The sequence below is a fragment of the Hemicordylus capensis genome, chromosome 1 (genome assembly GCF_027244095.1).
Source record: "Hemicordylus capensis ecotype Gifberg chromosome 1, rHemCap1.1.pri, whole genome shotgun sequence".
NCBI classification, from domain to species: Eukaryota; Metazoa; Chordata; class Lepidosauria; order Squamata; family Cordylidae; genus Hemicordylus; species Hemicordylus capensis.
Genome location: NC_069657.1, coordinates 111,943,602 through 111,960,936, shown reverse-complemented (window position 1 = coordinate 111,960,936; position 17,335 = coordinate 111,943,602). Strand labels below are relative to the sequence as shown.

The 17,335-nt window shown below is 41.0% G+C and overlaps 1 protein-coding gene across 5 annotated transcripts in view; it reads right to left on the bottom strand.

The window, feature by feature from the left end:
• Nucleotides 1-17,335, bottom strand: part of KIAA1549L (KIAA1549 like) — a 278,328-nt gene that overhangs the window by 116,948 nt on the left and 144,045 nt on the right. For 3 of the 5 annotated variants that reach the window (XM_053306233.1, XM_053306238.1, XM_053306245.1), the window contains exons 2-4: nt 12,677-16,525; nt 9,176-9,288; nt 1,866-2,085 (exon numbers count right to left, since the gene is read on the bottom strand). In XM_053306233.1, coding sequence (XP_053162208.1) covers nt 1,866-2,085; nt 9,176-9,288; nt 12,677-16,525 — 4,182 coding nt within the window. The remainder of the gene's footprint in view (nt 1-1,865; nt 2,086-9,175; nt 9,289-12,676; nt 16,526-17,335) is intronic. The other 2 variants (XM_053306252.1, XM_053306261.1) reach the window with 1 other exon arrangement.

The following is a 17,335-nucleotide window of genomic DNA, read 5'->3' as shown; positions in this document are numbered from 1 at the left end:
CAGATATAGAACTGGCACAGTTGACACATTCCCTGCCCATGTGATTAGAAAGGAGACCAGCCACGCACCTCGGTCATGTGTAGAGCTTCCATTCATATTACCAGCACCCACACATGCATGATAGGGATGCACTGGGAGGGTGCTGGCTGCAGATACCGCCACTATGGGCATCACTCTATCAGCACACCGCATTTCAAATCATGTGGGCAGGGAATGTATTGCCTGTAGTGGCCCACAGATCACCCCCAGTGCAGTTCTGCCCAGAGTACCTGGAACTTCCTCAAGCCAAGGAAAAATCGAACAGGGTCAGGTCATGATCCAGAACTCCAGATACACAGGCCCTCCTAATCCAAGACATAATCTTGGAGGGTCAATTTGCATTTTACACGAGAAGCCCACAATATGAGCATTTGACAAGTATATATAGTCTCTCCCAGCAGACACAATAAAGCATGAAGGAGGACTGGCTGTCAATAAACACAAGGCATGTATGCTTGGAAGGACATTTAATCATAATTTGCTGGCATGTGTCTGTCCATCATGTGTTCTGTTTATAGAACACATTTCCCATGTACACCTTGCATTATTTACCAAAGAAAATTAATAATTATCCCCAAGAATTCAAAATCTAATGCAAAGTGGGAACACTTTCTCACAGAGAAGAGAAAGGAGATCATCCATTTGATGCTAAGTGGTGTGTGGCTTATCACTTGTCTTCATTCGTTATAGTAAACTGTAGTAATTCCAACACAAATTTAACTCAGGAATTCCCATACCTTATGAATTAATATATTCAAAAAGGCTTTTGCAATATATTGCAGTATCTCTGGCTGCAAAATCTGCCCCCAACATATCTACCTTAGTGGAATGTGATGATCCACTAACTAGATGAAGTTTTGTTCATAAGTCATCAGAAAGAGCTTTAGATATAATATGCTATTTTTCCTACATCATATAGTGACTGTTCGTCTCTTCTATTGCTCTGTAGTAAAATATAACATGAAGGTCCAAGTTTACCAGCAGAACTAGAAGACCGAGCCCTAATAAATCCACCTGTCTTAACTACTTAACATACATGTTTTGGATTATAGACATCACACATATGTAAACGGGAACATGTCCCATTCAAGTCGCTTTGAAATGAAAGGAAAGTATGCAAATGCACAGCAAGAGAAATTCCTGAATAATTGCCCTAATGACAGGGAATGAACAATAATATTGAGAATATACACTTTGCTTTCTTTTTTTAAAAAGTCCAACATTATTTTGAGGGCTATGATTTTGAACAAATTAATCAGTTAGATTTCTCAATGTGAACATTATGATTGATATAAATGCATCTGACTCAATCGACTAAAACTCATCAACCAAGATTTTGTCAGTTCAGCAATACCCATAAATATTTATGTGCTTTGAGCCCAAACAATATTTACACTGTTGTTGTGGCCCTTACAACAAGAATTAAACAAAAAACTGAATTTCACAAATGAAAATATTCATCTGCATTTCTTATCAATTGCTGACATGATGAGCAGCATACCACAGGCAGTTCTGCGCCACCTACACTGCTGCAGGAGTCTAAAACAGTGGTGGTGCTGTTGCGCAACAATGCCCTTGCAGGATTGTGCTTGTGCAATGCTATGACCATTGGAAATTGTGCACAGAAGCACAATTAAGCAATTTTACTTATTGGCACAAGAGCATTGTTGTGCAACAGCGCTACCATTGTTTAGACTCCTGCAACAGTGTAGGTGGTACAGACACATCTGTGGTATGCTGCACATCACATCAGGCATTGGAATTCGTGACTGAGCTGACAGTAAGCTACAGTTTTGTCACTGCAGAGATGTCCGTTCATGACTTGCCTGTTTTTAGCTGAAAGTGGTATGCTGGCAGTGGGTTCCATGGCAAGGCTAACACAGCAACAGAATGAAGATTTGGCACGTGTTGCTTGATATCCAAAGTGGCATTACTAACACCATAAGCAATTAGCATGTCAATAACCACAGAAGGTATGAAAACCAGTCTCTCCTGAGTTACATAGTAACCAACTGTCACATTGTTTGATTGTTCCAGAATTTCAACCTGAAAAAAGCACATGGAAAAAATTGTATTCATCTGAATTTCTCACACATCTTGCTCAAGATTATTGATTCTAATTCCATTTCCTTAGAGTACTGTATCAATAAATTCATAGAGAGCTGCAATGCCCTATGCAATGTGGCATAAACATTTTCAGTTGTAAAAATCCTGGTCCATAAGTAACAAAACCACACCTGGGTGTTTTTCACACAGCTTTTAGCTCACATTTACTCTGGAATGGAGGGTGTTCATTTGGCCAGATTTACATATTGGCCAGATTTACCCTGAAATCCCTGCAAGCTATCAGGGAGCACACATGATTCGGGTTTTTCATTGTAAGAGTGTAGTCCGATTTATATATGGGGGGGATCCACTTTTTGCATCAGTTTTTCGGGGCAACTTTGAACTCACAGTAAAGCTATGCAGTAAACTCACAGTACAGCTTGTTGTGTGTAAAATGCCCAGGTGATCCACTTTTTCTCCAGGCCATCAATATTTATTAAAATAATTCCCAAAGGTTTTAGGGTAAACAAATGTTCCTGTCCATAAAATGTGAGTGATTCATTCAGTGAAAGTGTTTTTATTCATTAATAGACCAACTAAGGAATGGGCACAAAATCAGAAGGATCCCAATGCACTTTAGCTGCCTGTGACCTTGAAAATCTGTTCCCATCTCTTGCAGCTATCCCGGATGCTGGTTCACACTCATCATCATCCAGAGTCTCATGGTCATCTATCCCAGTTATTTCACTGAGCAATTTGAGAAGCTCTACAAACTTTTCCTAAGCTACTCCAAGGAAACTCCAAGGAAATGGGTGCTGGATGTGGCCTGGATTTTTCAGTTGTTTCTGTTCTACTCATTAGTTGCTGCATTAACAAAACTTGCATCAGCTGCTGTGACCTAGCCAAGTGAAACTTGCTATAGCCATGTACATAAAAGCCATCTCTTGGTCACACTCTAGTGGGAGAAACAGACAAGAGGACGCAGCACATTCCCTTCAGGATAGGTCCAGTTTCTGTTCTACAGAACAAGATTCATTTTGTCCCATCCTACCCATATGTACACACCCAGAATATTCATCCAGCCCACCACTTTGAAAGGGGAATAAGGAGCATGGCTGGCAGGGATTTCTAGCCCCGACCACCACTACCCGTCACTGAAATACTGCTGCCACATATCAAGACCATGTCATTCCAAGCAAGCCATTCCCTATTGAAAAGGCATTCCTCTTTTCCAAATAAAACTCACTCCACAGCCCTTCATGAGAGCACCTTGACTTTGGAAAGATGAGCCCAGTACAAATGGAGCATCACAGATTATAAATGTTCTCAAAGATTTGCAAGTCACTGCCATAGAAGGCAAGCCCAATATTCAAGCCCAATGAGCCATTGTTGTCATCAGAACCAGAAACTATCCTGCTCCTCCCTCAGTAATCTGGAAAGTCTCAGAGTGAACCTCTCCTAATCTCACCCAAACCAGCTCAAGTTAAATCAGCTTTAGCAACATATGTATTGTGCAATGTATGTATTTCTGTTGCAAAGCTTAAAATATTTTGGGCATATTTGAATTGATATGAATATTGATGTTGTAGAGATCTCCTACACTGAATATGGGTCGGACTTGAAGACCTTCAAGGTACCTTTCAACCTAAAATGTCAAGATTCATCAGCAGTGCCTTGGGATATTGATATATGCCCAATAAAGTCATGCAAGTGCTGATCCTTTATTTAAGTCTGATTCTGCCACTGGTGATTTGTGACATCATTTTCTCAGTGGTTATGCACAATATTTGGTACTCTGTCTCCTGGCATGCTCACTTGGCCCATACAAGATAGGCATTTCAATGCTTAGTTACAACTATATTGCTTGCTGGGTCTCTGGGCTGGAGTAGATTTTCCCTGTGGTTGCTGTTCCAATATTTGTGCTCCTCCTGTTGGGGCAGGAGGGTTTGCTGCTCTCCTTTTGTTTTGAACATGTATAAATGTCTTTGTTGATTGTTTTATTGTGATGTTTTTAATACTAGATACCACTTTGGAGGCCTTGGGATGGAAAATGGCCAATAAATAAATAAAACTGGAGCCTTTGTGGTATGCAAGAGGAGTATATACAATAAATAAATTCTTATTATTCTAGGATTTTAAAAAAACCTTCAGCTTAAGGTACTTCTCAAATGATTCATACATCAAAAAGCATGAAAACTAAGTTCAGGTACATAACTTTTACAGAATGTTAGGAATTAACATGCTCTTCAGCCTCACTAGCAGCAGGATCTCAACCAAGTAAAGTGTTGTGTATAACCACTTTTGTTTGGCGAGCACGTAACCTGCCAAAAACCTATCTTATTTTGACTCAGGATTTATTCCCCATGCAAACTGAACACCTGTAGTATTAAGCAAAAATAATCCAAGGACTGTTCAAAACAAAGATAAATTGTAGGAGTTGTTAACTTCTCTAAAAAAAAACACCCCTCTGTTTATTGTTAAATAACACAATAATAAGATTTAATGCATTGGCATGTCAGTGGTACCAAGGTTTATCACTTGCAAAAACACAGGTTACAAATTATTAAGTTACTGCAGGTAGCACGTCAAGAGGTAAACCTTCAAAAGCAAAAATTCATTTTCTTTTTTTCTTTTTTTTCAGAGGACCTTGCAGAAAAAGAAGTACAAGATTGATATCCCATCGAATGTGGTTATAATCCAATTCCATTCAAGGCATTTCCCTTCTGCTGGGATTCCAACACACACACACACACACACGCGCTTTTCCCTGTTCTCATCCTGCAAAGACGTTTTCATGAAATCAGATACAAGAAAACTTCATTGTTTTTCCTAACTAGGACTACAGAAGGCCACAGATCCTAGCAATACAGATAAACTAGATAGGATGTGCACGATCCTTTCAACAGCAAACCGGTCCACCACAAACTGGGCCAGTTTGATCGCGAATGAGACCAGCTTCCTGGCAAGGCGGGCTGGTGTGCTATTGAACCGAACCGAGCCCAGTCCATGGTGGACCAGTTCGCCGCAGTTAGGCAGTTCATGGGGCTATGCTTGTAAAGGGGAATCCGGTGAAGATTCCCCTTTACAAGCAAAGGGTAATCTGGGCTTGACAATGTTTCTAAAGGTCGGCTGGGGGTGGTCGTGAGAGGGCACCTTTAAAAGTAGATGTAAGGTGCTTACTAGTCCTTAAAAGCCCGGTGGTCCCACAACAGGCTGCCCGCATGCCAAGGCGCAGTCCTGGAACTGAACTAGCCTCTGCGAACTTGACCACACAAATGGTCTCCGTGCATCCATAGAGGTCATGCAAATGACCTCCATACATCCATGGAGGCCAAGTTAGTTCTGGAACTGCACCACTTGTTCAGGTTACTGGGAAGAGCACTGGGGTTTTGAAGATGGGTACGCACCTTACATCTACTTTTAAAGGTGCCCTCTCATTGCTGCCCCTCCACCCTCAGCCGCCCTTTAGAAGCATTTTCAAGCCAGGATCCCTCTTTGCTTGGGAATGAAACAGATGGTCGAGTCTAACAAACCAGTTTGCAGACAAGTAGTTCGGTTCTAATTCAGTCTGAATTCAAACCAAACCACAAAAATCAGTCCATGCATACCCCTAAAACTAAAATGTAGTTCTTTCCAGATGGCAACTTACACTTGCTTCGCTGAGTATAGGCTTGGTGTGCATTCGGACAAGCGGGGGATTGACAATGACTTACACCAGGCCTGCTCAACTTCAGCCTCCAGCAGATGTTGGCCTACAACCCTCACAATCCCTGGTTTCTGGCTATTGTGGCTGGGGATTGTGGGAGTTGTAGTCCAAAAAGACTGAGGGGCCTAAGTTGAGCAGCCCTGACTTACACACAGGAACAGCAAGGGGACGTTTGCATAGCCACAGCCTGTATTCAGGTTTAATCTTGATGTTTCAGGTTTACGGATTAGTAGGAAAATAATATCCAATTTTCCTCGTGTTTTACTGGGCTACTCTGGGTTTTCCACAGAGCCATGTGGAGGGGTCCCTGCAGATAGAGCGAAGTATCCCTGCCCTCCTCCTGCCCCATTTTAGCCAATGGGGTTGCAGAGAGAGCTATGTGTGAAGGCATGCTTGTCCCAGTTTAGATGGTAGGGGACCCATGAGCCTACCTCCATCAATGAACCAATGCTGTGACTGAACCCAAGAAGCTGCATCAATTTGCTGTGTGCAAGAAGAGAAAATGGGATAGTGGTGGTAGAAAACACCCCACTGCCGCCTTGGATCAGAAGAGATGCAAACTATTGCAAAAAACTTGGAGAAACCACTGATGGGGGAGGGCTTCTCTCCCCCCCCCGCCCCACACACACACTTCCCCTATGCTATGCTATGCATAGAAAAATACATACATCTGAGAAGGATGGTGCTCATTTCCATTTTAAAAAAAAAATCTATTGCAGCATAAAATGATCAGGGTGAGGGGAAAGGGTGCTAGAGACAGTGAGAGATCTGGGCAGATCTTCTTAAATCCATAACCATTTGGTGGCCGGAGGGTGGGGGAGCACCAGAGAGGGAAAGCAGCTATGGGACTAAAGCAAGATCCAGAAACAGCAGCATCACATCCTAAAACCAGTCCAGGAGGAGGACGAGGACGAGGAGGGAGGGAGGGAGGGAGGGACATCCCAGCCTTTTTTAACCAGTCCTTTAAAAAAAAACTTTTCTTGGTGGACTTGCACATGACATATGGCAACAGAATTTCACAGCTTGCACAAAGCTGACAGAAGAAACAGCATGCTGCCCCCCCCTGCCCGCAGGTGATCTTGCACAAATTCACTGGTGGGGGGGGAGTTTAAGATGTGAGAGGGAAAGCCAGCCCTCCATCACAGCTACACACACACGACATCCTTTGCTACCTGCCCAAATGTGTGTGCACGAATGAGAATGAGGACGTGGGTCCCTCCACCTCCTCCGTAACCCCATTGACCAAAAATGGGACAGGAGTAGGGCAGGGAGAGCATGCTTGGAGCCAACAGTCTCTGCTTGGGGGAAAACTTTTTTAAAAAATCATTTATTTTGTTTTAATTAATGTTTTAACTTTTCTGTCATTTATTCTGCTTTAACCAATGTTTTAACATTTCTGTTGTAAACCGCCCAGAGACGTGAATTTGGGCAGTATAGAAAGATGTTAAATAAATAACTAAATAAATAAATGGCCCATGGCCAAACTTCATAACAAATGGGAATATGAACGGCCACAGCTTTTCTCCACACTATGCATTATTTGGTTTATTTCCTTTTATTTGTTTTATTTATTTTGAATACAATCATACTAAGCCCTGCAATCTTACAACACTTCCTCCCCTGTTTAAGCTCATACTAAAGTCCTGAAATCACACTTGTCAACAAAAGCTTACTCTTTATCCAAGAATATAGAACATGGCCTCCTTTAAGTTCTTTTCCAGTCAAACACAGGCCAGACTGCATCCAAAAAATGGAACCCATATGTGGTATAGTTACTGGGGAGGTCTCAGGGCAGGGCTATGAGCCTTATGATGGTGCTGGGCTCCTAACCAGTGCCAAGCTTGGATGCTCCCTGGTGCTGGCACTGGTTAATTAGTTGCCAAAGTTGTTTTCTCCCAGCGGAGATTTTAAGCTTTGCAGAAACCAACATGTTAGGAAGCTAGAGGAAGTTTACAAGTGATAACTCTTACTGGACTTCCTAGAGCATCTGATCTGTACTAAGATGTAGAAAAATTAAGCTTGGTATAAAAATGTTTCTAATTTCCTAATTTCCGATCTCCCAAAGGCTTGCTGCCACTAGACATTTTCTACGAGGTAGCAGAGAAATGTCCCAGAAATGACAGAACATCATTGCTTCAAAAGACAAAGATTTTTTAATCTGAGCAAGTGAAAAGTGTCTGCCTTGGACTGTCCACAAATCAAGTAAATATACATTCCACAGGCAACTGGTATGCTGGGGTGGGGGGTGGGGCAGCCTGAGAAATATAAATTTAATGTTAGCATGAACATTGATATCAAAGTCATTTATCTTTCTTGTTCAGGGTAGTAGTATAGAAATATTATATTCCAAGTGACATGAACCTGATTGCAAATGACAGATAGAAAAACTATGTGCTCTCATAACTCCATGTACAGATTCAGGCTTTTACGCAACAAGGCATCCCATTGGCACTCCAAGAAACCAAGCCATAATCCAAAACCAAAACCATAATCATACAGATATATACATGGAAGATATAGACCCTAGGGAGAACAAACCAAAAACAGAGGATCCCGTCCTTTCAAACATTCAGTTGGGATGATAGTTTGAAAATATTTCCATTTAAGCATGTCAGTTTTAGAATTCAAATAATAATTAAAAAATAACACATTGAAGCTGGATTCCTATATATGCTTATGCAGAAGCAAGTCCCACTGAACTCAGTGGTCTACATGCTGCAGGGCAGTAGGTAGGCAGAAGAATGGCTGCATGTTTGCAGGGAGCCTTCAGCGTCCCAGCTGTGAAGGCTTCTTGCACAGCTGAGTGGGCATGGAAGTGGACAGGGGAGCGATTTTTGCTTCTCTCCCCATAATGCAAATATGTTATTTAGGGGGGCGTGAAACTCTCAAGAAAATGTTCATGCACGCAGAAAGGCTTTTTGCAATGAGGTTGATCACCTTCATTTTACATTTTACATTTTACGTGAAACAGCAAGATTTGTATACCTGACTGTAGAACCCAGTGATCAATATTTAAATTTATTTGGAAGGCTCCCATTAATTATATCTTAGCAGCTGGTAACACAAACAGGCAAATCACAATACAACACAACTTCTACCCATAAACAGTTGTATTAATCATCCCGAGCTCCCAAAGTAGTAAGGGTGAAAAGTCCTTTGACTTATTCATGGTTGTATGGAATCTGTGCTATAAATATTGGGATTCTATTAGTGTGAAGTACAACAGAAACATATCATTTTAAAAAGGGCAGTTCTCTTTCTTGTTTATGAGTTAAAGCTTTCCAGTGATTCAGTACATTTCACATGCAGTACCAAAAAAATCATTATTGTTTTCTCAGCTTGTGATCTTAATTTGATTATAAAACTCAAACTAGGTTTGCTTACTTGAGCATTGACGTTTTGGTTGAAAGCTTGTTGCAATGCCTGGGTGAGACCTTTTGTGACATTCTGCTTTAGGGAGTCACTCAGCAGGAGTTTCCTAGTGTTCAGAAGCAAAACTAGAATACAAAGTTATGAATTCATTTAAAAGCATCCTCCATCACATTTGCTTAACACTGCTTTTCAAGGTCATAGTCACTATTCACATACTACTGTAGGGGGAAGCTACATTCTGCAAGTGAACTTACACTCAGCTAGGGATGTGCACAAACCATTTGATCATGAACCAGTTCACCTCGAAGCGGGCTGCTTCAATGGTTCAATCACAAACCAGACCAGAGGTGGTCCGTTCCACAATTGAACTGAGCCTGATCCATGGTGGATACTCCCGCCCCCCACCCACCCATCCAGTGCAGCCAAAGTGTGAGGCACTACCTCCAGCAATTCGCCCACCCAGTAGCAGAGCAATTCCGGCCTCCACACAGGTGCATCCGTGAAGGCCAGGACCATGCCACCACCATGCAGGCAGGTGGCTGCCACTGCCAGGCCAGTAAAAACCTTAGTCTACTTTTAGAGGTGCCCTCTCATCATGGCCACCCTTTAGACGACTTTTCAAGGATTCCCCACCCCTTTGCTTGTAAAGGGGAATCCTCATCGGATTCCCCTTTACAAGCATAGCCCTTCGAATCACCAAACTGGTTCAGTTGAATGGACCTGACCACCCAGGCAGTTCAATTGAACCAGTTCACGGACCAACAGTTTGATTTGAATTCAACCTGAACTGCAAAATTGAGTTTGTGCACACCCCTACTTAAACATTTCAGTACTGAAATGTTTAAGTAGGCAAAAGGCTATTGTTGGGAACCAAAGGTTATTTAGTTGCTAGTTTTAAGACCTACACAGGTACACTAAGTCATAAGCATGCCCTTTTTTTCAGTGAAAGATTATCTGGTGATAGAGTAAGGAAGTGCTTTAGCATTCAGTATGTTTTAGCGACACTAGTGATTCAGAGATACTAGCCTACAATAATGTGTAAAGCACATTTTCATAAGCAATTAGCAAATCAACAACTCTGTTCTTCAAAGAAAAACATTTTGGTATGCATCATGCATTTAATGTGCAACATTAAAAAAAATCCATTAAAACTGTACTGCTAATTGGTGGAGGGGAAGAAGATACAAAACTCTGTTGATGGCATATGCTTATAAAAACGTAATTTTAAAATTTCAAATGAAAAGTAATCTGCTGAAATGTTATAAAGCAACTTATCCTTTTTAAAAAACCTACACAGCAGGCACCATACACAAATATTTCTCTCCAAATCCAATACTTTGTCTTCCTAATGAAACAAGCTGCTATACATAGTGGTATCTTCACTGTCATTTACTGGACCTTTAATGGCTTAAAGTAAAGTTGTGCCATCAAATTGGTGTGGACTCCTGGTGGCCACAGAGCCATGTTGTTATCTTTGGTAGACTACAGGAGGGGTTTACCATTGCCATTTCCCATGCAGTGCAAGATGATGCCTTTTAGCATCTTCCTATATCACTGCTCCCCAATACAGGTGTATCCCGTAGTTTGGGAAACATACCAGTGGGAATTCAAACCAGCAACCTCTTACTCCCTAGGCAAGTTATTTCCTTGCTGCACCATTAGGTGGCTTGGGTTCAGGCTATTTAAGAAAGTGTCATAAACCCTGCCACCTGTTGCAATCTTCTGGAGAGGTCCAGTTATGGTTGCCACCAGCTCGTTGGTGGTAACTCAGGACTGGGCTTTCTCTGTGACTGCCCCAGGGCTTTGGAATATGCTCCCTGCTGAAATAGTGCATCTCCTTCTCTGTTTTGTTTTCAGGAAGACCCTCAAGACTTGCAGGCTTTTAATTAGAATTAATTTTAATAATTTTAATAATTTGTTTTAATAACTGTTTTATGCTATTGTTTTTATTGTGTCTCATGTATTTTAATCTTTGTTGAATTTTAAATAATTGTTTTAAATTTTGTATACCAACTAGAGATGTACATATCAGGTGGTATAAAAACATGATAGATAGATAGATAGATAGATAGATAGATAGATAGATAGAATAAATTTAACAATCACAGAAACATCCAAGACTCATGTGTGTAGAAACTGGCCACATGGCTAGCAGAAATTTGAATGCTTTGTCTACTACAAGGTTACAGATACTGACATGTTATTTTGTCTAGCCCTGTACTTTCCTCCTTTCCCTCTCCCCAAATTCATTACAAGTACAAACTGTAAAGGACCTTTAATATTTCATATACCCAGGCATCCGTACTACTTTTTCACAGCATGGAAACTGTCAAGGCAATAGGGCTGGCTTGAGGTTTCAGAAGGCTCTTGGCAAACTGCCCTCCATGGGCCACCTGGGTGGACCTGGAGAGAATTTTTAGATTGTGAGCCCTTTGAGGACAGGGAACCATTTTATTCTTTTGTATCTATGTAAACCACTTGGGGAACTTTTTGTTGAAAAGCGGTATTGTATTGGTATTGGTATTGGTATTGGTACTGGTATTGGTATTGTCGGAGACTCTGCCACCACCAGATGAAAGTTATGGGCACAGAGGTGGCCTTAGATATCAGCAGTGGGTCTTCAGCAGCTGTCAAACAGCTGAGCCCTAATGGCCTTCAAGGAACTGTCCCTAAACAAGGCCCATTATATTCAATGTCTTGCATTATATAGCAATGCTGAAGAATGTCAAGGAATTCCAATACCAAAACAATCTGAAAATGAGTGATATTAAATATATGGGATGGTACAACAAATCTGTTCAAGGGCTTGGTTAGTACAGAAAATTATTTAACTACTATTACAGTATATTTGGGGAAATGTCGCAGTCAAAATTACTATTACAGTGTATTTAGGGAAATGTCATGCACGACAATATGAAGTGATGGGAAATGGCTAAGGCTGCAATGGAATTTCTATTGAATCAATGGAAGTTACTTCACAATTAACACAGTTAAAAGAAATGGGCTGTATGGACTTACCATATAATTTGTACTGCATAATCGAAAAACTATGACTACCAACAGTCATCAAAATTGCAAATACTAGCAATCTATTATTCAGATTAGTTGCCATTTACTTTGCATTCTTTGACCCCTGCTAACTGGGCAAAGAGGCACCTTTTACTGTGGTGATTCTCTTTATTTAGCAGGGGGAGAGTAACTGGCCCTATCCACCCCCAGCACAGTACCTCCAGTGACCGTTGCTGGTGTTTATCTTATTTCTTTTTAGAATGTGAGCCCTTTGGGGACAGTGTTCATCTTGTTTGTTTGTTGTTTCTCTGTGTAAACCACCCTGAGCCATTTTTGGAAGGGCGGTATGGAAATTGAATTAATAAATAATAATAATAATAACTCTTTATTAAGCTAAATCTGAAAAATCTATCTGAAATTATACTGTATTGTCATTATCAAAAGCAAAACTTCACACCAAATGTTGTGCTTAGACTCACATGAAACAACTCTATATAATCATACCTGTCTTGATGAGAAGGTTTCTGGAGAGCTGGCATTCCAAAGGAAGAGCAGTTGTCACATTAGCAAAAGCTGCAGTTGACACTGGTGCAGTAGTAGTAGCAGCAGCAGCAGAAGTGTTTTCGGCAGGTGTAGGAAGAAGTCTAGTTGTTTTCGCTGATGCTGTAATAGATGTCAAAGCTGCTGTAATTGTCAGTGGGTATGCAGTTGATGTTTTAGTGATGTCTGAGCTTGTGGATTTCTTGGTGTCAAGTACTGTTGTTTCAGTTGGTGGTGATGCCTGTGTTGTGGGAGCTGAAACTGTGCTAGTTTTTGTGAGGGGAAATGAACTAGTGGTATGCACAGGTGTTGTAGACTTGTCTCTAGATACAACTGGAAAGACTGCATGTGTCACTACTGGGCTTACAGTTGGTGCCATTTTTGTGGCAGTGTTATTTTTTGCTAGTGTTGATATTAGCGTGCTTAATGCCATCACAGATGGCGAATTTTCAGTGCTCAGTGAGAACAAAGATGAAGTCAGCATAGGTGATGTTGGAGCTGATTTTCCTGTAACTGGGGTTGCTTCTGAAGTTGCTACAGATGGTATTACACCAGGAGACACAGGCGGTAACACTGTAATGACAGAATGAGTAAAGTTGGTTGTTGGCAACAAAGGAGAAGTTAGTTGTGTTGGTGATGCATGGACAGAGGTTATGATGGCTGACTGCAAAGCACTGGTGGTATGTGTTTGCAATGGAGTGACCCGAGTGGCTTCAACAGGCACTTTAGTTGTATCTGAGATGCCCCTTGTACCTTCTGTGTGCCACCCTCCTGTACTAAATGCTGATGGGTGTTTACTCAAGTGATTATTTGTTTCTGAAAAGGGGTGATTAGTGAACTGTGTCGGTTTTCCTAAAGTCATGTATTCTTCAGTGAGATTTAATACTGAAGTTGAGTTTAGCATTTCGTGACCTGGGATGGGAGCAACTCTTGCTGTTGTCCTGCTAAAAGAACTAATTTTATCATTTGCTAAACCAGTTAATTTAGCAATGAACTGAGAAGCCGGCGGAGATGATGTTGTGTAGGATACAAAAAGGTCCACGGAATTAGTAGCTTGAGGCTTCAGCATAGTTTGGGAGCTGGCATAAGAAGCAGAGGGCTGTGAATGAGAATACATTGAGAAATGTAGGAAAAATGCATCCATGCTAGGAGATATTCCTGCATTAGCAGCTGTGAGTTCCTTAGGTGTAGGATGGGTTTTTTTTCCAGAGTTTGAAGTGAAACTATTCCCCATGGTAAAATACTCCAGTACATTTCCAGGGGTATTTATACCCTTTTTTGATTGCAGTGATACTACTTCTGTGCTCTTTGAGAGGGTCCTTTGGCTCTGAGGAAGGGAAGAATACTTATCAAAAGTCTTTTCCATAGCAAATGAGTGTGTGTTGAAATCTGTAAATCTATTTGACTTTGTTGTAGTGAAAGATGAAGTTGAAATATTATGGACAGATGCTATAGATGATGTTTCAGAGCTAGAAGGCATATGTTTATTTGCATAATTTGTTTGCTGCTGCAGGTCTGGAACCTCTGAAGACACTGTTTTTAAAGCTATAGACTTTGCATGATCCTTTGCATTTTGGAATATCTGGCTGGTTCTCTTTCCTGAAGATACACTAATACCAGGTGAAAACTGCCAGCCTCCAGTGTTCCATTCAGAGGTTGAAGCTGTGGGTTGGAAATTCCTTCCTGTGTTTGATGTATCTGGAGTGCTTTTAGAAGTAGCATTAGAAACTTCTAGGGAAGATGGTGCTGGGCTTCCCAAAGGTTCTAATGCTGGAGTAAATGATGGTAATGCATATATGCCCAAAGGCACAATATTAGACTGGGAGGATGCCTCAGTCATATGCAGAAGTACATCAAGTTTCGCATCAGATTTATTTAAGGATGGATGTAATAAATGTTCTGTCTGTGGTGTTACAGTAGTTAGTATCTTTGCATTTCCCCCCTCTTCTTCTGTTAACCTAACAGGTGGGTTTTGCATGATAGAAGTTGATAGCTGTACATTTCTTGAATAACTAGGAGAAGATATAGATGTAGCAGCAGAGTAAGATTTCATGGGACCTCCAATGGAAGTTGGCAAAGATACTGAAAATGCAGTAGTGCTGGTGCCTTCTACTGACAAAATTCTCTCAAGCATTGTTCTCCATGGTGTTTCCTTGCCAACAGACATTTCTAGACCAGAGTTTGTAGTTTGTGTCCCGGGTGACTGATAAGGAAGAACAGTATTAGTATCTGTATTTGGGAACATTTTGGCTGTAGTATCTTTGGCAAAAGACCGACGTTGCAATGATCTCACCAAGGAATAATTATGAGACCACAGTGGAGCTTCAGAAGCTGTGGGAGGTGCAGTTGCACTAGTTTCAGAAGCTATATCAGAAGTGCCCTTTGTGACATGAGAATCTGTCAAATGAATCTCTGAGATGACTTTATCATTTGGTGCTGAATCAGTAGTATGTGTTGCTGCAATAGAAGCCCTATTTATCCTCACTATCAAGGAAGTGGCTTTATCTGTTGAATAGGAGACTGGTGGGCTTTCAGGTGCTGGTACTTGGGTTATTGCATTATTTACGTTCATTGCCTCTGAAATAACTAGAGTTGGCAATGTTGAAGACGACACATTTTTCATCAAATGAGAAAGTATTGTCGGGCTTTCAGAAGTTGATAATAAAGGTATCTCTTTGGTGGATTCAGACAGTGATGCAGTAGGTAAACTGGTTAAGATCTTTACTAGTACAGATGGAATACTTGAGATATGAAGAGTTGATGTAGAAATCCAAGGAATTGCTGTCTTGCTGGTAAGAACTGGGGATGACACTGTTGCATAGTCATTAGTCTCTCTGTATGGTATCATTGCATTGCGTGGTTGACTGGTAAGTGCTGCTACAGAAGATGCTTTTTTAATTAATCCAGGGAAGGCATTTTTTTTACTAACATTCAATGGTACTCCTTTAGTAGATAAAAAAATAGAGGTCTGATTGGGTATTATTGCATGCAAAGCAGGAGAATTAAGTTTCCTACTCCCTGGGTGTGTGTGCCTTTCTGCTGGTATTATAGGATGTCCTCTCATCAATCCAAAGTTATTACTCAAAGAGGTGGCAACTGAGAATTCTTTGCCACCCTTTCTAGATAATGTGTACTCTGTTGTGCTAGAATTTCCAGCAATTATTGTACTTCGTGGGGTTTTTGCACTTTTATTAAAATAAAACTTTGCTGTGTTTATGTTGAATGAATGTTCTGTATCTGTGAATGAAGGCACTTTGATAGGTGGCTCAGTCAACTTAGAAACAATAATGACATGAGGTGATTCTGTTGCTAATGGCAAAGGTGGTGGTGATGGAGATGTTGAGAATATGTCTGATCCTGATGTGATTTCTTTTGAAATGGAAGATGTTGTATATGGCATTATCTGAGATGACACAGTAGTAGCTGAACGTGTCACTGATGGCGATGTGGACAATGCACTGGAGAACACATGGATTTGGGGCAAACCTGATACAATAGCCAATTCATCCGCATCTTGAGACCTCATTGGCGATTCAGCTGATACCTCAGGAGGCTCCTGGGATGCACTGTTGCCACTGCCTTGATACAAACTTGGCAAAAACCTAGTTTGATCCATAGTTCTGGTCCGTGTCCCCGCTAATGTACTTTTTATTATCTGAAGCAGATTTGCATTCTCCAGGGCTTGCCTCATTGAAATGTCGCCCACTGAGGAAGACTCAAGTTCTCTAGAAGGCCATGTTGGTGATAATATAGCTCTCCAGTTGGTAAAAGACTCTGAAGAGGGGGCAACATTTAGCTGCTGTTGCTCAGTACCTGAAAAAGAATACATGTGTACTGAGAATCATCCAAATATATCATCTTTAAATAATACAACATATTTTCTCAATGTGAGGACCCTGACTGGCCCAAAGGGTGGGAATGGGAAGGTTGGTTGGTTGGTTGGTTAGTTAGGGGACACGTGTGGAGACAGACTCAGGCAAAATACAGTTCCTCGCCCTTTCATCAGCATTTCAAACATAGCTAAAAGTATATAGAAACAACTGATACCAGAAACAGACAGCTCACAAGCAGTTCGCCATGTACATACTGGCTGACAAAAAGAATATGTGATCCTTGGTACAATACACTGGCATTTTTTCTGCTGAAATGACACAAACCAAAAAACATATGCAAACAAGGTGAGGAGGACACCCTGGCAAATCCCATACTGAATTTGAAAGTCCCAAGAGCTATAACTATTCACTTTCACCTGCTTGCACTATTCGGTTTAGTCTGCTCATCTGCCAAATCATCTTGGTGTTTCTTTTCCATTTACTGTGTGATTAAGTATAATATATAACAGGCATGGTTGCTTTTAGGCTATGACAATATTCATCCATCTGTTTAATAATGCTGCTTCCCCATTAATCCTTTATTAATTATTGACTTACATTTACCCTTTGTTGAAAGTGTTATCCAGGTGAAAGTTCCATAATTAAGGCTGCAGTCTATACACACTTACTGAAAAGCATGCCCAAATTTACTCAGTAGGATTTACTTCTGAGTGAGCATGCTGAGGATTGTGCTGGGAAAAGTTGATCAGGCTCTAGTAAAGGCATATTTCGGAAATCCATGCTTCACTGC